At 39.7% G+C, this 27,047-nt stretch overlaps 1 protein-coding gene and 1 long non-coding RNA gene across 3 annotated transcripts in view; both read left to right on the top strand.

The window, feature by feature from the left end:
* The first annotated feature begins 5,472 nt into the window (after positions 1–5,472).
* On the top strand, positions 5,473–6,454 carry LOC139032966 (uncharacterized). Its single transcript, XR_011485582.1, has 2 exons — positions 5,473–5,650; positions 6,412–6,454. It is a non-coding gene; the product is annotated as an uncharacterized lncRNA (long non-coding RNA).
* Positions 6,455–10,807: 4,353 nt separating this feature from the next.
* Positions 10,808–27,047, top strand: part of TXLNB (taxilin beta) — a 56,085-nt gene continuing 39,845 nt past the window's right edge. Inside the window, exons 1-3 of one of the 2 annotated variants that reach the window (XM_020913945.2) lie at positions 10,808–11,058; positions 13,773–14,216; positions 24,656–24,747. In XM_020913945.2, coding sequence (XP_020769604.2) covers positions 13,787–14,216; positions 24,656–24,747 — 522 coding nt within the window. In that variant the 5' untranslated portion in view covers positions 10,808–11,058; positions 13,773–13,786. The remainder of the gene's footprint in view (positions 11,059–13,772; positions 14,217–24,655; positions 24,748–27,047) is intronic. The other variant, XM_020913944.2, reaches the window with a different exon arrangement.

Raw genomic sequence — 27,047 nt, forward strand, 5'->3', positions numbered from 1 at the left:
AAGCTACAGTCCATGGGATTGCAAAGAGTCAGATGTGACTGAGCGTACATGCATACAGGGACAACCAGTCACATAAAGATACTTAGAGCAGAAGAGGGATCTTAAAGACCAGACAGGCAGATAGACAAACTCAGTTAGTGGTCTGTTTCTAAAAAAAAAAAAAAAAAAAGCCTAGGTATCTGTGCACTACAGAAGGGAGATAAGAAGGAGACACAATAAAGAGGATTAACAAATAAAGGAACAGAGGTTTAACCATTTGCTCACTCCCTCCTATTCTGCTGACCTCTTCTGCCTTCTCAGGGTTTATGATATCCCAGATTGTATCAAAATCACATTGAATTTTTGTAGAGGAAAAAACGACACACTTAGAATTTTAAAATAGGTCCATAATCTTTGACAAGAACTGCATTGCAAGAAGGAAGGAAAAGAATACTTACTGGACTGTAATTAGGTGACCACCACACTCCTGTTTTTTAACACATCAAAATGACAGGCTGTCTTTTAAACAATTTCAACCTTAGACTCCTTCTTAGAATGGCTTTGTGAGGAGCAGAGAAAGTCAGGCCTCATGACACTCAGGTAGGGGAAAGGAGAACTCATGACCCTTAGGGAAGAAAATCAAAAGAACTGATATATAATGTTAAGTTACCAAAAACCTAAAAAAAAAAAAAGCTTTTTGAGAGATACATGCCTTTGGCAAGCCTTTGAAAGGAGGCACAGTGCTCAAGTGGTAAAACACCATAAATCTATCGTTTTTGGAGACTTGAGTCCTTTATTTCCTCTTGCCAAGCAGTGCTATCTTACTAGGAAGGACTGATTGTTTTTCAAGCAGTATCTCAAGTTTTTCAAGGAGTATGTTAAGTTTTTTTCAAGGAGTATGTTCAAGTTTATTTCAAGGAGTACGTTCAAGTTTTTTTTCAAGGAGTACATCAAGGTCATATATCATCACCCTGCTTATTTAACTTATATGCAGAGTACATCATGTGAAATGTGGGGCTGGATGAAGCACAAGCTGTAATCAAGATTTCTGAGAGAAATATCAATAACCTCAGATATGCAGATGACACCACCCTTATGGCAGAAAGTGAAGAGGAACTGAAGAGCCCTCTTGATGAAAGTGACAGAGGAGAGGGAAAAAGCTGGCTTAAAACTCAACATTCAGGACTCCCCTGGTGGTCTAGTAGCTAAGACTCTGAGCTCTCAATGCTGGGGCCCTGGGTTTGATCCTTGGTTGGGGAACTAGATCCCACATGACACAACTAAGACCCTGTGCAGCCAAATAAATAATTAAAAATAATATTTTAAAAAACCCTCAACATTAAAAAAACTAAGATCATGGCATCCAGTCCCATCACTTCATGGCAGATAAATGTGGAAACAATGAAAACAGTGACAGACTTTATTTTCTTGGGCTCCAAAATCACTGCAGATGGTGACTGTAGCCATGAAATTAAAAGACGCTTGCTCCTTGGAAGAAAAGCTATGACCAACTAGACAGCATATTGAAAAGCAGAGACATTACTTACCAACAAAGGTCCGTCTAGTCAAAGCTACGTTTTTTCCAGTAGTCATGTATGGATGTTAGAGCTGGACTCTAAAGAAAGCTGAGCACTGAAGAATTGATGCTTTTGAACTGTGGTGTTGGAGAAGACTCTTGAGAGTCCCTTGGCCTGCAAGGAGATCCAACCAGTCCATCCTAAAGGAAAGCAGTCCTGAATATTCACTGGAAGGACTGATGCTGAAGCTGAAACTCCAATACTTTGGCCACCTGATATGAAGAACCGACTCACTGGAAAAGACCCTGATGCTGGGAAAGATTAAAAGCAGGGGGAGAAAAGGATGGCAGAGGATAAGATGGTTGGATAGCATCACTGACTCGATGGACGTGAGTTTGAGCAATCTCCAGGAGTTGATGGTGGACAGGGAGCCTGGAGTGCTGCAATCGATGAGGTCACAGAGTCAGACACAACTGAGCAACTGAACTGATTTTTTTTCATCAAATGTCATCTACCTGAGGATGGGTCAAGGGGCTCTGGATAGAACCTCTGAGTTCAAGGGAGGAGAGAAGATGATCTGTGAGATCCCTCCCCTTGCTAAGATTCTGCAGATGCCACTATAGCCGTCACACCCAGAACAAAGAGTAATGGGAAAGGGGGATGCCTCAGCAAGGGCCCAGTGTAAAACCACAGGTGGCTTGGCAGCCTCCCAAGTTGGGACCATCAGCAACTGACATTTCAGTCATTCTACATCATTACATTCTTGTCACTAATTTTGGTATCTTGTGAACAGAGTTCTTTCAAAAGGGATATATTTCCCCACTCTCCTGTGGGGAACATGAGCCAGAGGAAGTGGGACACCACGAAGTGACTGTAACCCTGGAGTTCAGTAATACTCCCCCCTTAGAGTATTCAAAGGTCAGCAGGCTTTCCCTGTTGATCTGCAGCAACAAGTAGACCACTATCCAAAACAGTATCCTAAACTGTGCTGAATAATGTGCTGGTGAAACAGGCATCGACAGGAGGAAGCAGAGAAACACTGCCATGCTTCAGCCATATGGTCTTCCAGCCCCCTTGCCAGCAGGTTAGAACAGTGAAGCCTGTTCCAGGGGAATGTCATTGCTGCAGCCCTTGGTGGCCATGAAAACTCAACCCTATCCTCAGTGGAGACGGTTTGTATGAACAGGGCAGTATACAACTTCCATGCTCTTAGGTCACTGGTACATTCAGCAGTGCAATAGAGAGGAACTTTGCAGAGATGAACTCAGTATTATTGCAATATGCAGACTTTGTTCTAACCTACCTTGACATGAGCCAAATCTCCCTTGTAGAATGCACGCAGCAAAATCTTTTTAATTTAGATTAAACAGAAAATCTGAGTAAAGGAGCATACCTTAAAATGTACCTGCATTACTCATAAGAAAAAAAAATCATGATTAAATTGCTATCCTGAAAATATATTTAAGTAACTAAATAAGGCCACTTAAGAAGTAGAGCTCTTCTTTCTAAGTGTAGCACCAAAATTGTTCCGTTAGTCACTCAGTTCATGTTTGACTCTTTTCAACCCCATGGACTGTAGCCTGCCAGGCTCCTCTGTCCATGGGATTCTCCAGGCAAGAATACTGGAGTGGGTAGCCATTCCCTCTGCAGGGGATCTTCCCGATGCAGGGATCAAATCCAGGTCTCCCTCATTGCAGGCAGATTCTTTACCATCTGAAACACCAGGGAAGCCCAGCAACCAGTATTTATGCAGATTTCAAATGATTTATTTTATCAATGAAAGCTAGTTCACATTGCCCTTTACTAAAGACAATCCTTGTTTAACTAATTCTCACTTAAAAATAATATAACTAAATTCTTTCCATAGGATATGAGTCACACGTTTCACTTCTGGAGACCTTCTGAACACAACTAGTACAAACTAAAAAGGTATCACCATAGGAATAAAATATTGTAAATTTCTGCATGGTTTTGTATTTAGACTAGTTGACAATAATCTCTGCTTGGCCACAAGCCCTATTCTAGAAACACAAAGATGACATCTGCTGCATACAAGCAGAATATACAAAGACTTGCTTCTTATCCCAACACAAATCTAACCCAGATCAAGTATATACACACCATGACCAAGAAACAATGCAACAGATTTTCACACTTAAACTTGGTTCTAAACAGCAATAACTGCAAAAAGCTATTAGTTTAGAAAATATTAATTCCCATTTCACAGACTTGACTTAAACACATCATTATGGAATTAGTTAACATATATTAGTGCTTATTATATAGATCATATTTACTGTGTTAGTCTCATACTAACCATACAAAATAGGTAGTCTCATTTTACAGAGTAGGAAATTAAGGCTAATATTTAAAATATAGCCTAAGTAAAAGACAGAACTGGAATTCATATGGAGGCAGCCTAATTTTCAGGCTTATAGTTGTAATTATTATTTGATTTCTGCTTCCCTTAAGCCCATGGTGGAAAAATACAGAATTCATAAACTCTTATGTTTGAAAGAGAACTTAAGTGAGTCATTTAATCTAATCCTTCCCCCCTCGCAAACCCACCATGCAGAAACTTCTTCTTCAGTGTCTTTAAAAGAAAGAACCAGCTCTATTGGGTATTTCCAAAACTAGAGCTTCTTTCTTTCAAGATAGTTCATTTCACTGCTGGATCATCGTAATAGTTAAACAGATCTTCCTGAATGACAGTACAAAGATTTTTTTCTGACCTCTTTCTCTTCTAAAATTCACTAGCTAACAAGAACAAGAAACAGAAACAAAAACTCTAACATCAATAAAATCAGAAGAATTGAATCCGTAAACCCCAAACCACAATGAATGAAGACCAGAATACAAGATATCATGGTAAATGACCCCACAGAAAAACTGTGCTTGACAGAAATGGGGTTGGGTGGCCATGGGGAAGGCAGTGAGAAACTGAAAAGCAAGCTAATTGCCCTAGCAGACTCTGAAAAGACTAAAGAATTCCAAGTTGATACTGAGCAAGTGGTGAGGGCTTCCCCTGTGGCTCAGCTGGTAAAGAATCCACCTGCAATGCGGGCGACCTAGGTTCTATCTCTGGGTTGGGAAGATCCCCTGGAGAAGGGAAAGGACTTCAATATTCTGGCCTAGAGAATTCCATGGACTGTATAGTCCACGGGGTTACAAAGAGTCAGACACAACTGAGCGACTTTCACTCACTCACTAAAGTGGTAATACTATATCAAAAGTAGTAACAAGGCACGGGAACATTTGATGACTAGTTTTTTGTTTGGTTGGCTTCTGCATTTGGTTTTCAATTAGGACAACAGTTAAACCCAAGGGTCCCCAACTCCACATCACTAAGTCAAACAACCTCTCTCCGCCTTTTTGAGACACCTGAGGATTGTTCTCTGAGAAACTTAACTAAAAGGTTCTGGATTCAGGGATATGAGGCCCAGAAGAGAACAAGATGAGGAACAGATTACATAGGGGGAAGGAGGTTAAAGACATGAGTCTTCAGATTAAAAAACCCATTAAGTACCCATCACAATAAATGAAAAAGGGCTCACATCAAATTTTACTATTGTGAAACTTCAGAATATCAGAGTTAAAGAGAAGATCCTAAGAGGTTCCAGAGAGAAAAACAAAAGTAGATCTCACAAAGAACCAGGAATAAAAGTTTAAGAACAATGGTTGAGAATGAAAAGACAATGGAATAATGCCTTAAATATTCTTATAGAGATGTAAAAAAAAAAAAAAGCTTTATCCAATTTTTTTTTTACCTTTTGTAAAAAGATTTATATCTAACCAAACTATTAAGCATGAGAGTAGCAAAAAAGGCATTTGAGACATAAAAAATTTCCCATGAATGCCTTCTCAGGAAGCCAATAGACAATGTGGTTCAGTAAATGAGGAAGTAAACCAAGAAAGAGGAAGAATGGAAATCAGGACACACGAGAGAGGTAAAGGGAATTCCCAGCAGGACGGCAAAAGCAGCGCCAGGACCACAGCGGAGCAGCGGACCAAGAAAGCCACCAGACCAGAGCAGCGCAGGGAGTCAGGTCTCTGCGGGCGCTCGCGTGTGCACGCGGCGTCGCCCAAGAAGACACTGGAACGTGTTAACATAGATTACCTGACAGATCTCATCTTGGAGGACACTGCACACAGAGGTATTTTACAGAGTTCTTGTACAGGCTGGAAAGACTGAGTGTTCTTATTACTAAACGAATAAAAAGAAAAGGCTATCATTAACTCCAAGAAGAAAGCTGCAAAAGAATGGAACGATAATCACAGTGTTCTATCTCATTTAGCAGTGAGTTTTATTTCAATAATGAAAAAATAGAATTGGAATTAAAAATGGATATGTAATTTTCTCAAGAAATATGGAAAGCGAAAGCAGTGTAAATAATTTAACTCTTCATCTATCATTATGGGAAGATAATAGGTAATGTCAAAAACTGATGAATGGACAGACAGCATTATAGGCATCTTACTTACAAATGAGAAAGTAAATCACAGAAGCGATATCTGTAATAGTTCAATATTTTTACCTGAGGAGCTTTGAGAAGCATGGCAAAGTTAGAGGAAGGGGTAATGGGGAGAGGAAAGAATATTGTTTCTTGTGATAAGCTTTCTAGTATCATTTGACTTTCAACTATTTTCCGGTTATACTTACAGAACAATCTTATTTTCAAAAAATAAATGTATTCCTTATATTTAATTTTTATTATTCAAAGATTGATTTTATAATACAGCACTGAGCTCTATTAATTTGTCTTTTTAGTTACCTACTCCAGTTCTTTGGGCCTCTATCAGGTTACAGATATATTCTTGGGAGTCCTTAGTTAGTGTGTTTGTATTCATTTTAATTGTAATTAATACATACAGGCATACTTCATTCTACTGAGTTTTGCTTTATTGTTCTTCACAGATGCTGCATTTTTTACAAATTAAAAGTTTGTGGCAACCCTGCATCTAGCAAGTCTACTGGTACCATTTTTTTCTAATAGCATCTGCTTACTTCATGTTTCTGTGTCACTTTATTTAGGTAATTCTCCAAAAATTTCAAAGTTTTTCATTATTATTAAGTTCCTTATGGTGATCTATGATTAGAAATCTTTGGTGTTATTATTGTAATTTGTTGGCACACCACAAACCACATCCACATAAGATGGGAAACTTAATGGATTAAGTGTTGCTGGTGTTCTGACTGCTTCACCAACCAGCTGTTTCCTTGTCTCTCTCTTTATCCTCAGGCCTCCCTATTCCCTGACACATGATAATATTAAAATTAGGCCAAGTAATAACCCTACAATGGCTTCTAAATGAAAGGAAAAGTCATATATTTTTCACTTTAAATCAAAAGCTAGAAATGACTACACTTAGTGAGGAAGGCCTGTTAAAAGCCAAAACAGGGCAAAAGCCAAGTCTTATGCAACAAAAAGTTATGAATGTAAATGTTCCTGAAAGAAATTAAAAGTGCTGTTCCAATGAACATATGAATGATAAGCAAAACAGCCTTCTGGCCAATAAGGAGAAAGTTTTAGTGGTCTGGATAGAAGATCAAACCAGCCACAACATCCCCTTAAGCCAAAGTCTAATCCAGAACAAGACCCCAAGCCTATTCAATTCTATGAAGGCTGAGTGAGGCGAGGAAGCTGCAGAAGAAAAGCCTGAATCTAGCACAGATTGGTTCATGAGGTTTAAGGAAAGAAGCCGTCTCCAACATATAAAAGTACAAGGTGAAGCAGCAAGTCCTTGATGTAGAAGCTACAGCAAGTTATCCAAAAGACTTACCAAATGTAATTCATGAAGGTGGCAACACTAAACAGTTTTTCAGTGTAGACAAAACAGTCTTATTTTGGAAGAAGATGCCATCTAAGATTTTCATAGCTAAAGAGGAGTCAATGCTTGGCTTCAAAACTTCAAAGGACAGGCTGACTCTCTTGTTAGAAAGAGAAGTTGAAACCAGTGTTCATTCAGCATTCCAAAAATCCTAGGGTCCTTAAAAATTAGGCTAAATCTACTCTGCCTATGCTCTACCAGTAGAGCAGCAAAGCCTGGATGACAGCCCATCTACTTACAACATAGTTTACTGAATATTTTAAGCCAACTGTTGAGACCTACTGCCAAGGAAAACAGATTCCTTTGAAAAGATTGCTGTTTATTGACAAAGCACCTGGTCATCCAAGAGTTCTGATGGAGATGCACTATGAGATTAGTGTTGTTATCATGCCGACTAACACAATTTCATTATGTAGCCTACAGATCAAGGAATAATTTCAACTTTTAAGTCTTCTCATTCAAGAAATACATTTTTAAGGCACTAGTTGCTATAGACGGTGATTCCTCTGGTGGATCTGGGCAAACTAAATTGAAAACTTTCTGGAAAGGATTCACCATTCTAGATGCCTTTAAGAACATGGGAAGAGGTCAAAATATCAACATCCATGGGAGTTCGGAAGAAGCTGATTCCAGCCCTAGTGGATGACTTTGAGGGATTCAAGACTTCCATAGAGGAAGTAGCTGCAGAGGTGAAACAGAATTAAAAATGAAGCTTGAAGATGTGACTAAATTTCTGCAATCTCATGGCAAAACCCTTAACAGACAAAGAATTGCTTCTTATGCATGAGCAAAGAAAAGTGGTCTCGTGGGATGAAATCTACTGCTGGTGAAAATTCTGTGAAAATAGTTGAAATAACAATAAATGACTTAGAATTTTACATAAATTTAGTTCATAAAACAGCAGCAGGCTTGTAAGGAAAGACTAATTTTGAAAAGAGTTCTACTGTGGGTAAGATACTATCAAGTAGGACTGCATGCTACAGAGAAATCACTTGCCAAAGGAACAGCTAATCAATGTGGCAAACTTCACTGTTGTCTTATTTTAAGAAATTACCACAGCCACCCATCCTTGAGCAACCACAGTTCTGATAAGCCAGCAGCCAGCCCTGAGGCAAGACTCTCTATCTCAGCAAAAATATCACAACTCACTGAAGTCTCAGATGATGGTAAACATTTTTTAGCAAAATAGTATTTTTTTAACTAAGGTATGTACAATTATAGTGCACACTATATAGATTATAGAACAATGCAAACATAATTTATATACACTGGGAAGTTATAAAGTTCATGTGACTTGATTATAGCAATATTACCTCTATTTTGGTGGTCTGGAACTAAACTGCAATATCTCCAAGGTATGCCTATATAAGCCAATTTTGGGTCATCTGGGTAGCTGTCATGTCCATGTTAACACATATATCTTTCATTTTGTGTCTTCAATATCATGTGCATATCTAGTTAAGTCAGCTCCAAACAGCACTATTTTAATAATTGCAGGAACATGAGAAAGAGCAGTAAATGATGTATTCGTATCAAAGGAAGTCCAATTGAAGTTATGGCAGGTCATATGAATGAAACTTATGTAGTAATCTAAATGGACCAAGAGTTGATAAAGTTGAGTCATTTTACAAAGCACATTGTAGAAGAATACCATGAACTCAAAAGGACCAGTATTCATGTTGCAAGTAACAATTCAGGTTCAGCAAAATATTATCTGTCACATGAAAGTAATGTTGTTAGTATGAATTGTATTTATTGTTTTTGTATGGTTTTCGAAGTAATATTTTTTAATTCTATCATATAATAATTAAATATCAGAAGGTTATACCTATTTTTATATCAGTATATATTGGTAGAAGTAATAATGCAATAACTTGTTTCAGTCATGGTGAGTTCTTTTTCTTCCTTTAATTTCAACATTAAGTTGTTCTGTTAAGAGAATATGTACATTACTTAAATTTGAGAAGCACTGACGAAATATTGTTTGTATTTATCGAGAGACTGCTCTGGAATGATTTCCTACAATCCAATACAAAGTATCACTCACTATGGCCCTCACCAAGCACTCATTAACTTCAAAGGAAATACTTTTTTCTCTCACTCATTTTAATTCACCAATTTTATTATCAAATGATGCAGTAAACAGCATCATTGTCTTCCTCTGGGATTTCTTTATTCTGACCTCCACTTACTAGGTACCCATCTATACATAATCCATGCCTCCCCTGAACTCAGATAAAGAGGTGAGAAAGTTTGGGAGTAGGATATTTTAGTTTCCTTTTGCTGCCATAAACAAGTTACCACAAATCTAGTGGCTTATAAACAACACAAATATCTTCTTTTATAGTTCTAGAGGTCAGAAATCCAAAATGAGTTTCACTGGGCTGAAAGCAGGTGTCAACAGAATTGCATCCCTTCTGCAGGACTGTGAGAAGAATCTGCTTCCTTGTCTTTCCCAGCCTCTCGAGACTCCTCATATTCCTTGGCTTGTGTCCTTCCATCACTCTGACCTCTGCTTAGATCACCAAGTCTATTTTTCTGACCTGGACCCTCCTGCCTCCCTCTTTCATTTTTAAGGATCCTTGTGATTACATGAGAACCATCCAGTAATTGTGGATAATCTCTCTATTTCAAGATCTTTAAGTGGATCACATCTGCAAAGTCTCCTTCACCATGTAAAGCAGCATATTCACATGTTCCTGAGATTAGGGTGTGGAAGCCTTTCTGGCAGCACGATCCTGCCTAACACAGTGGGTATCAGCATGCCACTCAGTCTCAAGAGGAGAAGCTCTGATGGTGGAATCCAGTTTGGAAAAATGTGGAAACATATTTTCCAGAAACAGGAGAAAAGGGGAATGGATGTAGGTTAAGAAAAAGAAGCGTTATATGGTCAGTGAAGAGGAGGTTCTTTTTCTGAGGATTAAGGAACAGGTTCAGGATTTGAGAAGGGAGGAAAGACTTGGAAATGTCACTGTGGAAAATCTGCAACTAAAGAAGAAAAAGCAACTGTTTCCCTGGGGCAGTTACCTGAGTAAGACATGGGGTCGGAGGTCACACTAACTAGCATGTACATGAAGATGGCACTAAACCCACTGCCAAAGGGCCATCTAAATTTATATTCAAATTTTATAAAGAAACCAAATGATGACATCAGAATTAAAGTGCTTCTACTACCTCTTTCTGTTATGCCATTGTTCCTCTTTTTCCTTGTTTCCTATTAGAAACTTGACACTAATTAAGCTAGCATATGAAGGAGGGGGAAGAAAAGATGAATCATCAGGCTACACTGGAAATAAACTAAGAAATAAGAAAAGTTGGTCTCTGTCCCAAAGAACGATCATAGTATAAAACTGCACTAGCGATGGGCATGTGTACTGAGAGTTTAAAGGACAAAACAAGGAGATCTATCAGCTAAGATCTATCAGCTGCTTCTTTTTCCTACAACATTTGCCCAGGAGACGGCTACTGAAGCCTGGGTGTATTTCTCTCTTGCTGTGTCACAGGATGTTCTTTCTCCCCCCATCCCCCCACCACCCCTGCTCTGCTCTCCCACTGCCTGCCGTGCGTGCGTGTGTGTGTGTGTGTGTGTGTGTGTGTGTGTGTGAGTGTGTGGTTTCTCTCTCCCTTGTAAGAGCGCAGCCGCACACCGGTCTCCTGCTGCTGCTGCTGCTCTGACTAGCTTTTGCTGCCTCTTGCCTCTCCTTTCTTATTCTGCTTAGCGCCTTGCCTTCTGGTAAGTATGACAAACACTCCCCCGAGCCCTGTGAGATGTAGGGTGCGGTTTGTGGTGTGCGAAACTTGCAACTTTGAGACTGCCAGTGAACTGTTGAAGAACTTTCCATTGTTTTATTTATAAGTAAAATGTGTTGCTCAGGAAGGGATGTGTGTGAGTGTGGTCATCTGCTGGGACTGCCAGGACAAGTGAAAAATAAAATTCTCTCTCAGAGGAGGCAAAAGATGGGCAATAAAGTTTATAGAAGATAAAACTTAGAAATAATTTCTTGCTGTAAAACTAATTGATATAGAAACAGACAATTTACAAATAACAAGAGTTTTTTTACTTTTTTGTTTTTGGCCTTTTGGGGACTTGTTGAGGCTACTTTTAGGAACTGAGCAGTCCTGTGGTTTACAGTGACTCAGTTACTCTGTTTTAAAGTAAATGTGGAGCATGAGTTTAAAGGAGATCCATGGACTTAATGTAAAAAACATCAATGATTATGGCCTCTGATGAATGACGAATAAATCAAATACAAACAAAACATTTGTATTCAGACTAACCACACTAAAACTCCTATGGACAGCTAGTTTTAAACTCATTGCTTTGAAGTCTGGTTTACTTTAGATTTTATTTCATCCTCAGAAGCCCCCCTAACACTTTAAAACCCACATACGGGTTTAAACCAATCAATGTTTACTGTTTTCAATTTGATTTAAAAAGTATTCTCTTCCTTTGAGTTCTAAAGATGAGGTGTTAAAGGCCAGGGCTTCTTTTAGAAGAGCTTAAAATAACTACTGGCTGGACAGCAGGTGCCATGGATCCTTGTCCAAGTTCAGGGGAAGCGTAAGTTATATATAGATGACTGTGCCCAACAAGCAGGGCTCAGGATAAATAATCCCAGTGATGAAGACAATGAAGCTGTTTACTGCATCATTTGATAAGAAAGATGGTGAATTAAACTAAGTGAGAGAAAACAGTCCTTCCTTCAAAGTTAGTGAGTACTTGGTGAGGGCCACAGATGGGTGGCAATGTCTGGACACTGAATTTTCTGTTCTTATTGGCATTTGAGCATTTGATGTCACCTGCCCTGAGGAGGGGAGGAGGAAGATGTATAGTGCATGGAGCAGTGTGTTTTTGTTTTCACTTTCATGCCAACACAACAGCATAACCTGTGGATTATTAGGACCCTGTAGTAATTTCATGCTGCTAATTAGCAGCACCACCATTAATTATTATTCACAAGTAAAATGTACCATAACTTAAAGGCCGAAGGCAAACATATTGCAACTCTAGAAATGGTGATATCCACCCACCCTAGAAAGCCTGATTCAGCCCATCCCTCACTCCCTGTTTCCAAAGGGATTACTTGGGATTATTATACTATACTTGGATTATTCCCCTGGTTCATTCCCTCCCTGCTTTTTAGACATTTCTACTTCTTAAAAATTATTGTTATCCTAGAGCTTCTTGATTGAGATGAGAAAGTCATAATACGCTGGGTTTATTTTTCCCCTAAAAGAAAGTCAGTTTTTATATTGGAACAAAAGACAGAATGTTTGCTCAGTCACATCTGACTCTTTGTGATCCCATGGACGGTAGCCTGCCAGGCTTCTCAGTCCATGGGAATTTCCCAGGCAAGAATATTGGAATGGGTTGCCATTTCCTTCTCCAGGGGATCCTCCCAACCCAGGGATCAAACCCAGGTCTCCTGCACTGAGGGCAGATTCTTTACCAACTGAGCAGGGAAGCCCTCATTGGAACAAAATGGTATAGAAATTCAAGGAATTGTCATAATGAGTATCACCATGTTTCCATACACGTTTATTAGTTAATCTACACCTTTCCTCATGCAGTCTTATGTCAAAAATGATGCTGGTTTGAACCTCAAAAAAGTGTTTTTGCCTGATTAATAAGTACATGTTGCTCATCTGGGAAAAGGACAATACCAGAAAAGCAAGTATTTCCTGTATCCAGTATGATAATTGATCTATATTATTGGGCTCATGGGCTTCCCTGGTGGCTCAGATGGTAAAGAATCTGCCCCAGTGCAGCTGGGTTCAATACCTGGGTCCAAAAGACCCCCTGGAGAGGAAACGGCAACCCACTCCAGGATTTTTGCCTGGAGAATTTCATGGACAGAGGAGCCTGGCGGGCTACAGTCCACTGGACTACAAAGAGTCAGACATGACTCAGTGACTAACACACAATCAGCTCACACTAATCAATATGCACTAAAATAGAGTTTAGACTGTTACTGTTATGAGTGATTTTAGTAAGGTCAGTGGCTCTTATATTCAATGTTTTAACTTTAGGGGAAAAGTATCAATTTAAATGCAGACATTAAATGTAGATTAAACATTAAATTAATGTATTTCCAATTATTGTAAATCTACATAGAATTATAGATGAGAATGGTAACACGCATTGGCTATTCTAAGCAAAATGACAGATATGACCATGAAAAATAATACCTTGAATTAACTGTTAATGTCAACAATAGGGGATACTATTGGAAATTAAAGACCAAAATCAAACACATGCTAACTGTATGACTTAATTTGGAAATGCTTCTCACTGTTCCTGCCCAACTAATTGCAATATCAATGCTTTGTGGAAGTACATTCGTTCTGTGTTAGAAACTGTAATCAGTAGGTACCAGTGTGGGGATAGCCTTACCATTTGCCTGTAACTGGGTTAACTACATCAACCCTGGCTGTGCTTACTACCAGATACCACTCCCAGTATGGAGAGCAATCAGCCTGGGCAGCTGTCGGGGGAGCCACCATCAACGCCTGCGGGGGCCGGTTCAGCCCTGTCCAGTCACAATGGCCTGGAGAAGCAAAGCAATCAGGATTGCTCAACCCCACACCCAGCACCACAGCAGGCGGCAGGTATAGAGCCGGAACGGGGAGCCCAGGATATCTCTGAAGAGTTGAACCGACAACTGGAAGACATCATTAACACGTACGGGTCCGCTGCAGGGAAGGAGGCTACCATCATGGTCAAGGAGCAGCCTGAGAACACAGACCAACCTGACAATGAGGATGGAGACTGCGAGGAGGCCCCCGAAGAGGCCGAGAGAGAGCCCGCAGCCACTGGAGAGCCATCCGCAGCCAAAGGGCCTGTCGGCAGCAAAGAGCAAAAGCTGGAGAAGAAAATTCTAAAAGGATTAGGCAAGTAGTTGCATTCTAATGTATGACTTTTCTTTGAATTATTCCTAAAATGGGGCACTTCTTCCAACCTTTGCTAAAAGCCATACCTCATACTTGGATTTTAGCACAATAGCTTCCTTCGGGATCCCCCTACATCTTCTCTTACTATACTTTTCCCCAGCCCCCTCCCCCTCAACAGAACTAGAATGAATTTCTCAGTATGTTACCCATCTACTCTCTCTCCCCTGTGGTTTCCCACTACTCATAGAACAAAGGCCAGGCTTCTTAACATTGTCTTTCAGGCCTTAATATCTAACTCCAACCAGCTTTATCTCTCAACAAGTTACCCCTCAAAGCCTCTTTTCTGAACACGCTGCCCTGATTACACCATTACTGTCATTACCACTGTCTAGTAGTTAGTCATTCTCATCTTCTCTTTCAGTTCTTTGAATAGGCCATGCTCCACTCCCCCACAGGGCCCATGCCCATTCTATTTTCTCTACCTAGAAATCCCTCCCCATTTCCCAGTTTGGCCCTCTGGGCACTTAACTCATCACTTATCCCACAACTCAAATGGCATTTTCTTAGTCTCACCCTGAAGTCTTGTTTTCCATTTCAGTTGTACTATGTACCTTTCCTTCCTGACATTTACATTTCAGAGTATACATTTATTTTTGTGATTATTTGATTAATACATCTTGTCCCCACTAGCTCTTTTATCTCAAAAGCAGGGGCAATGTGCGTATTTGGACATCATTGGATGTCTAGCATCTAGAACAGTGGTTGACATGTGCTGGGTGCTCAATGAATATGTACTGAATATCTGTTATAAGGATGAATGAGTGAGTGAATGAATGAAAAGGAAATTGTTCAAAGCAAAGCTAGTGGAATCTAGATTTAAACAAAGTCTAAATATAGGGATGGTTTTATATATAAAATGAATGTCACTGAATCACTTGAGTTATTTCCATTACTATATATATAAAATATTTTTATTTTAATAAAACTTCAGAAATATATTAATTATAGAATGTTGAAAATTGCAGAAAATACTTTCACTCTCATTAGTTAACTGGCTCAGCAAATATTTACTAATGCCTATATTTACTCCTTATGAGGTACACAAAGATAAAAAAAAGATCTTTGGTTAAGGCCTCTGAGTCTAGAAAGAAAGTAGGCATGGACACTAATTGTTATATAGGATAAGTGCTAAAACAGGCACAGAAATTGTTAGAAGAGCATGGGGTAGGGGGGTTGGTAACACCAAAAATGGCTATACAACGGTGAGAGAGTTAATCTTTTAGCTATGACTGAGGGCATGTTACTACACATATGAGTGTCCTCTGCCTGTCTTCCTTGGTGAAATTTCACTGAAACACTACAATCACCACCTCCTATGTGATACATTCCCTGACATGCCCAGGTAGAGTTAGCATCATCTTCTGTAGTTCTCCATTAAGTTTTCTGCAGCAATCATCTGTTAATATACCTGTATCCCAAGCAGAGAAGGCAATGGCACCCCACTCCAGTGCTCTGGCCTGGAAAATCCCATGGACGGAGGAGCCTGGTAGGCTGCAGTCCATGGGGTCGCTAAGAGTCGGACACGACAGCAACTTCACTTTCACTTTCACTTTCATTCCAAATTGGAAGGAGAATCTATTGAGATACTGGTCACATCTTACTAATTTCTGGAAGCCGGTGTGGCGGAGTGAAAGATCATGGGCACTAGAGTCAGAACTGGGTTCAGACTTCAGTGAACATGTTATGTACAAACCCCAAAGTATGTCTGTGCTGGCATAGGACCTCACTATGAGGCTTGAAACCACAGCTAGTAATGCTTTCAACAAGGGCTAAAAGACACATTCAAACAGCTACTTTACCTAATCAGCATAAAGATTAACTCAGATAATACCAGGTTCTAAAGTGCAAGGTTGGAATCACTCTAGTGTTTTGAAACTTGGGGAAGAGAATAAAGCTGCTCTGTGTTGTAGAGGTATTTTTTGTTCCCTATCCAAGGCATCTCAGAAATAAGCTTTTGCATTAGTCATTGTTAAACTTTCCATAAGATAATATTTTTAAAATCACATGGCAAGGGTGAATGATTTCAAGTGTTTCTAACCAGAAAAGATCTTTGGCTTTATCACTCTAAAACTACTTCTACATGGGAATTTGTATGTGTTATAATGGGGGATAGGTATGAAGAAAGCAGGGGTAAAGTTAAAGATGACCAATTTTGGTTTCTACTCTGTCTTCCACGAGTTATTTCAAAATCTGTATTAACCTCATGTGCTGCTGTGTTCAGTAGCTCAGTCATGTCCAACTCTGCAACCCTATGGACTGTAGCCCTGCCAGACTCCCCTGTCCATGGCATTTTCCAGGCAAGAATACTGGAGTGGGTTGCCATTTCCTACTGCAGGGGATCTTTCCGACCCAGGCATTGAACCTGGGTCTCCTGTACTAGCAGGATTCTTTACCTGATTCTTTACTGCACAGATGTACCTGGGAAGCATATTAACCACATACTTACTTCCCTGGTGGTTCAGACGGTAAAGCGTCTGTCTACAATGCAGGAGACCCGGGTTCAATCCCTGGGTCGGGAAGATCTCCTGGAGAAGGAAATGGCAACCCACTAGAGTATTCTTGCCTGGAAAATCCCATGGATGGAGGAGCCTGGTAAGGCTATAGTCCATGGGGTCGCAGAGTTGGACACGACTGAGTGACTTCACACTTTCCTTTACCAAATAATCAAAAAATTTTAGAGAAAAAAAAAATGTCACAACTAGTTCTGCCATTATATATAAATTAACAAAGTTCAACTGAATGTGTTTATCAGGACCAATGTTTGTGATCAGAGTGCTCTCATGGGTGCACTCTAATTACATGTGTATAAGCCGCTGATACTTTCAAGCTGTTACTCTGAAGACTGTCAGTATATTCTCTAAACAATGTACTATTTCAGGTACATTATTAGTTAAATAATATTTTAGGCTAATTTAAATATGCAACCACCATTTTAAACATCATTTCAATTGCCTGCAAGTGGCTTCAACAAACTGCTTGGCTATTTATCAATTAAATGACATTACTATGTCATTTAAACTATGGTCTAGACCAATGATTTCAAACTTAACTGTGCATTGGAATCAAATACAGAATTTGTCAAAAATGCCATTCCTGAGCAAAGTGATTCAGAATTGGTAGGTCTGGATTGGGGCCAAGGCACTCTGGGTAATTTTGACACAAACAGATTGTGGAAGCAATGGTTTTATGCTTCAGAAAATGCTTCCTCTACCTTTCTGGAAAAAATATAAAGTGCTAGCTGTGGTCTTTTTTAGAAACTATTCAGAACTTTTACAGAATTTGAGTATGTCATTCAATCCATATCCAAGACATATCCTTAGTCTTTTCTTACATATTTGATCAAAGACCAATCTTTAATTATTGTATGTTTGTCAGATAACATTTGCTTTATTGATATTTTTGAGATACTGAAATGTTCTGACTCTCTAACCCAAAATTTTCCATAGTATATGCTTTGGGATATTTGAAATTTCAGACCAAGATAGTTTCCCAACTGCCAGAATTCTCTGACCTTTAACATAACAACAGTGAAAATCTCCAATAGTGATGGGCATAGTTTACAATATTTCCTAAATTTATTGGACCAAAAACATCCATCTTTCACAGAACACTGATTAATATCTGGGAAATGTCTCTACAATCCAAGCACCCAGGACTTGCTTTTCCTTTACAGACTGCATATCCTACCACAAGTAACACACCAGAGCAGTTGAGGGAACACCAAAATCGCTTTAGTTGGTAGAGTCACTTTCTCCTTGGCATTGAACAAAATAAAAACAGATTCCCCACTAGACAGCACTATGACCTGTCCTGTTAACGCCTAAGTCTGTCCCTTCCTCCCCTCACCCCATCCTCCAGCTCACAGGTGTCTTACTCATCTCGCCTATATCAACATTATGTGAGTGGCATAAGTACCACATAGTAAGAAGCACAAAACAATGATAGATGTAATATACCTTTTGATACTCAGGTTGATAACCGATTGAGTAGGAAATCATGGGTCTGAAGCATAATTCTGGGAGAAAAACAAAGCGGATCCACAGGTCTATTATGAGCTCGGAATTTATCTGGTCAATGTATTGATTTCTAGATAGGAAAATTAAAGCCTAGAGAGTTTTAAAGTCTGCCCCAAAAAAGTTATTCAACTAATTGATGTGATTGTGCGATTAGTCATAAAGAAAGCAAAGTGCAGACCTAAAGGCACTCTGTTCAGGACCAAAGATAGACAAAAATAATTGGTATGTCGGTTGAGAAGCGTTTAGCAGGGCTATAGTTCAGTTTAATGGGTTTCATCTCTCCAGTTACAAGGGAGTTTCGGTTCTACCTTCTGAGTAGCATCTTGACTAGGACACTGGTTTTCTCAAGTCTTTTCAGCTATTGACTTGCTCAGCCTTAGAACGGTCACCTTCCCAGGTGGTCTATTTTATAAGATTTTAGCTTGATTTCTAGTTTCACTCTGAGAAGGAAACAAACTGTAGCTTTGAAACAAATGTTAAATTTTCTGGAAGAAATGGTAGAAGACCAGAGGAATTTGGGGGAGAGAGGAATCCACAGAGACTGAAGGGTTCATGAATAGATTCACAGAGATGCTCAAACTTAGGTCAGATCCTGAAGACAGAGGAGAGTTTAGAGGAGTAAGTGAAGTAAGGGAAAAATAATTGTTTGGGATAAAATGATTAGTACTTTCTTCTGACCCAAGTTGGAAATGGATATATTTATTTCTTACTGATTTTTCTGACATTTTTCTTTTTTATTGTAAGGTTTTATTTTATTTTGTTTTCCCTGAAATAATCTCATTATTCAGTTCAATTCAGTTCAGTCACTCAGTTGTGTCCAAATCTTTGCAACCCCATAGGACTGCAGAACGCCAGGCTTCCCTGTCCAAAACCAACTCCCAGAGATTTCTCAAACTCATGTCCATTGAGTCGGTGATGCTACCCAATCATCTCACCCTCTGTCATCCCCATCTCTCCTACCTTCAACCTTTCCCAGCATCAGGGTCTTTTCCAATGAGTCAGTTCTTCACATCAGGTGGCCAAACTACTGGAGCTTCAGCTTCAGCACCAGTCCCTCCAATGAATATTTAGGACAGATTTCCTTTAGGACTGGACTGGTTGGATCTCCTTGCAGTCCAAGGAACTCTCAAGAGTCTTCTCCAACACCACAGTTCAAAAGCATCAATTCTTTGGTGCTCAGTTTTCTTTATGGTCCAAATCTCACATCGACACATAACTACTGTAAAAACCATAGCTTTAACTAGATGGACCTCTGTCAGCAAAGTAAGGCCTCTGCTTTTTAATATGCTGTCTAGGTTGGTCATAGCTTTTCTTCCAAGAAACAAGCATCTTTAAAAAATAATAATAAAATAAATAAATAAATAAATAAATTTCACAGCTGCAGTCACCATCTACAGTGATTTTGGAGCCCAAGAAAATAAAATCTATCACTGTCTTCATTGTTTCCCCATGTATTTCCAATAAAGTGATGAGACTGGATGCCATGATCTTAGTTTTTTTAATGTTGAGGGTTTTTTTTAATATTTATTTTTATTTATTTGGCTGCACAGGGTCTTAGTTGTGGCATGTGGGATCTAGTTCCACAACCCGGGATCAAACGCAGGGTCCCAGCATTGAGAGCTCAGAGTCTTAGCCACTGGACCACAAGGGGAGTCCTGAATGTTGAGTTGTAAGCCAGCTTTTTCACTCTCCATCACTTTCATTAAGAGGGCTCTTCAGTTCCTCTTCACTTTCTGCCATAAGGGTGGTGTCATCCACATATCTAAGGTTATTGATATTTCTCCCAGCAATCTTGATTCCAACTTGTGCTTCATCCAGCCTGGCATTTCACACACTCTGCATACAAGTTAAATAAGCAGGGAGACAATATACAGCTTTGATGTACTCCCTTCCTGATTTGGAACCAGTGTGTTGTGCCATGTCCAGTTCTAACTGTTGCTTCTTGACCTCCATACAGATTTCTCAAGAGGCAGGTCAGGTGGTCTGGTATGCCCATCTCTTTAAGAATTTGCCACAGTTTGTTGTCATCCACAATCCACATAGTCAAAGGCTTTGGCATAGTCAATAAAGCATATGTTTATCTAGAACTCTCTTCCTTTCTCGATGATCCAATGGATGTTGACAATTTGATTTCTGGTTCCTCTGCCTTTCCTAAACCCAGTTTGAACATCTGGAAGTTCACGGTTCACGTATTGCTGAAGCCTTGCTTGAAGAACTTTGAGCACTACTTTGCTAGCATGTGAGATGAGTGCAACTGTGTGACAGTTTGAACATCCTTTGGCATTGCCTTTCTTTGGGATTGGAATGAAAACTGACCTTTTCCAGTCCTGTGCCCACTGCTGAGTTTTCCAAATTTTCTGGCATACTGAGTGCGGCACTTTCATAGCATCATCTTTTAGGATTTGTAATAGCTCAACTGGAATTCCATCACCTCCACTAGCTTTGTTCATAGTGATGCTTCCTAAGGCCCACTTGACTTCACATTCCAGGATGTCTGACTCTAGGTGAGTGATCACACCATTGTGATTATCTGGGTCATGAAGATCTTTTTTGTATAGTTCTTCTGTGTAGTCTTGCCACCTCTTTTTAATATCTTCTGCTTCTGTTAAGTCCATACCATTTCTTCCTTTGAAATGTTCCCTTGGTGTCTCTAATTTTCTTGAAGAGATCTCTAGCCTTTCCCATTCTGTTGTTTTCCTCTATTTGCACTGATCACTGAGGAAGGCTTTCTTATCTCTTCTTGCTAATCTCATTATTAGGCTCAGTGTTTTTTTCTTCTTTTTAGGAAAGGTTTCTTTAAGAAACTGCTAGTAGTTTAAACACATAAAGCTGATTTTTCTTCTTGTGTCTGACACTGTCACCTAATGACCCCATTTCCTAAAATTGCAATGACAGCCTTTCTTACAAGATGATTGGTCTAATCTCTCCTCCACACAATGGCACACAGCACTTTCAGTTCAGTTCATTTCAATCGCTCAGTCGTGTCCGACTTTTGCAACCCTATGAATCGCAGCACGCCTGGCCTCCCTGTCCATCACCAACTCCCAGAGTTTACACGAACTCATGTCCATAGAGTCAGTGATGCCATCCAGTCATCTCATCCTCTGTTGTCCCCTTCTCCTCCTGCCCCCATTCCCTCCCAGCATCAGGGTCTTTTCCAGTGAGTCAACTCTTCGCATCAGGTGGCCAAAGTACTGGAGTTTCAGCTTCAGCATCAGTCCTTCCAATGAACACCCAGGACTGATCTCCCTTAGGATGGACTGGTTAGATCTCCTTGCAGTTCAAGGGACTCTCAAGAGTCTTCTCCAACACCACACTTCAAAAGCATCAATTCTTCAGCACTCAGCTTTCTTCACAGTCCAATTCTCACATCCATACCTGACCACTGGAAAAACCATATCTTTGACTAGACGGACCTTTGTTGGCAAAGTAATGTCTCTGCATTTTAATATGCTGTCTAGGCTGGTCATAACTTTCCTTCCAAGGAGTAAGCGTCTTTTAATTTCATGGCTGCAATCACCATCTGCAGTGATTTTGGAGCCCAAAAAAATAAAGTCTGACACTATTTCCACTGTTTGCCCATCTATTTCCCATGAAGTGATGACACAGCACTTTAGTCCAGCAAAATTTTAATGAACATGTAAAAACTAAGCTCTCTCATGTTACAAAGAATGGATTATGTACATGTTTGTCTCCAATTTCTTAGATTTATTTTTTTTTTTTTTTAGAAATCATTTTTGAAGGGTGGATTGATGCATCTGAATGTTAAACTTCTATACAAAATAAGAGAATATGAGAGCAGAAAAAGACCTCAGCAAGTGTGACAATTAAAAAAAAAAAAACTGTTCTCATTGTTAGAAAAACTAAAGGGGGAGAAGATACTGAACATAGAAAAAGAGACCCACTGCCCTCACTCAAGTGTTTCTATCTTTCCCAAAAGAAACACGATATGGTTTTCTGGTTGATACTCACATTGAGAGCTATGCTAAGCATACATTACAGGTCACAGGTGAGAGTAAGACCTGTCTTTCCTCCAGTTGATCACAAAGTTCTGGACAGTGTTTATTTGATTTACATGATATTAGTGTGCACAGGTTGGCTCTGTTTAGTTCCATCATTATACCAAGATTCACTAAACAATTGCCATGGACCAAACACTATACGGGATGCTGGGCCAGACATGATCAACAGTACAGTCTCCTGCCTTTAATGGATGATCCTGTAACCCAGGACAGCAGTCATTATGTAGGCGCCTTCCACAAACTGAAGACCAGGGCGAAGGGATGGCCAGACCAACACAAGCCATCCCTGCTGCTACAGAAATCACTCAAAGCCAAGCCTGGTTGGGGTGGGACAGCAGAGCTTATCAGTTTAAAGGCAATGTTATGCCACAGGCCATAATTGGGTTGCTGGTTGGGCACCACTCACCCCCACCCTCTCCCCCGTCTCAGACCATGTCTCTAATCTGAACTGACTCACTGGGCAAAGATAGATGAAACCTGCTGTTAGGAATGAGGTCATTTTTTTCTTTTTTCAAAAGAAGTTTCTTTTTATTTCTCTAGGTTTCCCTGGCATCAAAATTCCACATGGGAGTGGAGTGATTTAGAACAAGTAGACAAACCCTGGATCCAAGCCTTGGCTCTGCCAGTGCTAATTACATAACTGTGGGCTTCTCTGGGCTTTCTATTCTTAATCTATAAAACTAACTAGTTGTCTGGGTGCTCTTTGAAGTTCCTCCTAAACCTAAAATTTTTTTACGCCATTAGAGTTACCAGATTTAGCAAGTGTGAAAATACAAGCCACCCAAGGAACATTAAATTTCAGAGACACCATTATATTTTAGTATAAGAGTGTCCCATGTCCTATATTTCACCTGGAAACCCTAATTCCATGATATATTTGCTTCTCCAGGATGAAAGCAAAAATTCCAGCAAAGGAGAAATGCCTGTTCTTGTGGGAGAGGTTGTCAAAATTGTTAACATTCTCAAGCAGATTTATATCAGGAAATGGAGGCTCTGCTGGGTGGCTTGACTTCTCTACTCAGACTAGACAGGGCAGCTAGAACAGGTAGGTGAGGATGGGGAAGCTGCTCCACCTTGACCCTACTGTTGGCAAAGATACGTTCAGTGGTACATGTGTGTAGGCCTCAGGGTCCAGCTCCTGCGTGCAACCCTCAACCCTATGGATACTGAAAGATCTAAAGGCATCCCTGTGGATACCAAAGATCCAAGCATCTCAGGAAGGCTAACTGGGAGGTTGAGCTCAAAAGACAAAAGAAAGAACAATGGGGAACGGAAAGAAAGAATCTAAGGCTCACTATCAAATAATCATGAACAGATGAGTTTTTAAACATAACATAAACTCCAACTGGGAACAGAAGATGAAACTGCCAGCAGAAATTAAGGTCTAGGTGGGAGAAGGGAAGACCCAGGAGGCTAAACTTGTAAAGAGACACAAAAAGGCCTGCGGAAAAGGCCCTGCATGTCTTGGGTCCATTTTCTCTATATATTGACTTTATTCTCTGATAGGAAATATGATCAGAGTTATTCCCACCCAAACTGCATGAAATGGGCTCACACACAGAAACAAGACAATCGGTTTTCCTCCCCAAAAAAGAAACAGGCACTAAAGGAACAAAACCAAAAACATGTGCAGACTAAACTGTCAAGTTTATCTGCTTTGGGCTGGGATTTTTTTTACAGCTCCAGGTATTAATGCCAACTGTTTTATAGTAGTCAGATATAGGCTGATTTGCTTCCTTTTTTTTTTTTTTTAAATAATTAACATGGGAAAGTGGATGATCCACTCTTCCATAAAGTCAGTGGTTTTTTATTCTTTTGAATATTTTCAGAATGTTCAAAATTCCCTGGAATATTTAGAATATAAGGGGAAGTAACTAAGAACGAATTATTGGGATGGAAATGTGGGGACTACTCTTAAAGTCAACATTTATTGAGAATCTACATTGAGCCTGACACTGCACCACACATTTTTATAAACTTCTCAATTAATCACTTATTTTGCAAAGTAGGTGTCATTCCTTTTCAAAGGGAAAAAAAAAAGTTTACATCTGCATCTCAGATAGGTGAAGTGACTTGCCCAAGGCTGGATAGCAGCTAACAAACAGACGTGGGTTGGAAAGATCCCATGAAGAAGGGCATAGCAACCCACTCCACTATTCTTGCCTTAAGAATCCCATGGACAGAGGAACCTGGCAATCTACAGTCCATAGTGTCGCAAAGAGTCGCACATGACCAAAGCGACAGCACAAGTAGACCACCTGAGATTCCAGCCCTCATCATCTGACTTCAAGTTCAACTCTTAATTTTTAAAATGTCTTTATGGTTTTTGCTTTCTTTTAAGGCAAAGAAGCCAACCTGCTAATGCAAAATCTGAACAAGTTGCAAACTCCTGAGGAAAAGTTTGATTTTTTATTCAAGAAATACGCTGAATTGGTAAGTTCTCTGATTAGCCCTTTTGCCAGAAAGATCTAAGCTCTGGTTAGAGCTGAGAAAAGGAGGCTGTTAGCTTTTCAGGTACATCATTATAGACTGGCTGGTTACCTCAGGCAAGTCAAAATCAGAATTCACAAAGGCAGATTTTTTAAATCTGGAAATTTTTTATATCAGGAAAGAAAGAAACAGAAAAACTGAGGAATAAAAGCGAAAGGAAGAAAGAGAACAGAGTTGGAATCATTCCACCTTCAATTATGTGCAGGATTTGAGAAATGGAGGAGCAAATCAGAGATAATTAAAAATTGTGAAAATTTAAAAGTTCTTTTTGGCTTTGCAATAAAACAGAAGTACACTAGAAATAAAAAGTAAACTTTCAACCAGTTCTTAAGCACAGGTTTTTTGAGGGAACGGTCTTCTCAAGTAAGGCAGAGGTTGACTTAATTCCACCCCTCAGTTTGTGAAACATTCTCATTTATTCCTGATGAATGCATTCACTCATTCATTTATTCTCCATGATCTACATTCTTCTCCTGCCCCCCACAATGGCAAAGCACTTGACATGGATTTTGTTTCCAGTTATAGATCCTCCACATGCAGTCTCCCTCTCAACAAGTTAGGGCCAATGGCTGGAAGAGAAGCCACTCCCAGACTTCAGAGAATCCATGAAGTGGATGGTCTCCTCACCAGTACTCTTAAAATAGTCCACTTGGAAGAAAGAAAAGGGCTCAGCAAAGCCAGCACCACTAGTTTCAGTGAAGCCTCACAAAAACTGGCTAAAGGGGTTGCACCTGAGGTCCATGCACCAGCCCCGAGGTGTACGAGACCCGCTGTGGAGATGTGGTGTCCTCTCAAGTGGGGCTGGGCAACATGCCACCTCTCTCTCATTTCGGCTTCTTTTTCTCATTTTTTTCCACTTACTCTTTTCTTTCAGAGAAGCAGTGACAGCCCCCCCACACACAACAAAACAATTCCTCCTGGCAGTAGGTTGGACTGCCCCTGAAGGCAGATTTAACCTCACAGCAAAAAAGCTTAAGAGTCAGAGCCTCTCACTTGCATAGGCTCCTGTGAAGCCCTGAAGAAAAAATTCTTTTTTTTTTTTTTTTAAATTTTCTTCTTTTTTTAAAGAAGGTCTCCAAAACTGAGACCCACAAACTACTCAGGTCTCTGGTTGCATTTTATCCCTATTGATGGAGTAGAGTTTATGAGTGGCTTGTTTACCTTCTTTTTCACTCTGATTTTAATCCTGTGATCCCTGTGTAGTCTTTCCTTTCTTCCTTGTACATTCATATACATCATTATGCTTTATTGTCATGCAACAGACCCAAAGAAGGGGCTTTCCAGGTGGCGCTACTGGTAAAGAACCCACCTGCCAATGCAGAAGACATGAGACTTGGGTTCAATCTTTGGGTCAGGAAGATCCCCTGGAGCAGGGCACAGCAACCCACTCCAGTTATTCTTGCCTGGAGAACCCAATGGACAGAAGAGCCTGGTGGGCTACAGTCCATAGAGTCACAAAGAGTCAGCCACGACTGAAGCGACTTAGCACAGCACAGCACAGGCTTAAAGAAATTCTGAAACCCTGACTGACTAGTGACTGTTTAACTCTGCCAACAATGCTTTTAAATTATTTTTTAATCACATAAACCACATCACAGTGATATAAGGAAAAAGCTGAATACACAAGTAAAAATATCTCTAATCCTACAATCTAAAACATGAATGCTGCTTTATCTGTCTTCCTTTTCAGTTCTACTATACAAAGATACCTTTTGTATACCTACCATCATTAGGTGCATAGAATTTAGTATCTGTTTTTCAGCTCATGTGACAAACATTTTCACATGTATTCTTCATAATTATATTTTGTCAAAGCTATGAAATTTTCCATTAATTGACTCTATTCTACTGGTTCTCTAGTTTGGGGACATTTATATTCCTTCCGTTGTTTGTTTTACCAAATATTGGTGCAGTGAACATCATCATGCATGAGATTTGTTCCTTCTCTTTTATGATCCAAGGGAAAAGTTCCAGAATTGGGATTACTAAATCAAGCAGTATAAATGTTTTTAATGGCCATTTTGTTTTCCAAAAGAATGGTAGAAATTTTTAAAGCAAGTATTAGTGTATCAATTTTACTGCAACTTGTTTAATATTGGCTGTTAACCACTCATGAACAATTTCAGCGCCATAAAACAGTAGGTGTCAAACATAATATTTTCCCCCCAAATCTGACCCCATCTGGTCCCCCAAATCTGGACCCTCACTGGTCCGTCCTTGCTCTTTTCGATAATTACTACATT

Source organism: Odocoileus virginianus, chromosome 34, assembly GCF_023699985.2.
Source record: "Odocoileus virginianus isolate 20LAN1187 ecotype Illinois chromosome 34, Ovbor_1.2, whole genome shotgun sequence".
Lineage (NCBI taxonomy): Eukaryota > Metazoa > Chordata > Mammalia > Artiodactyla > Cervidae > Odocoileus > Odocoileus virginianus.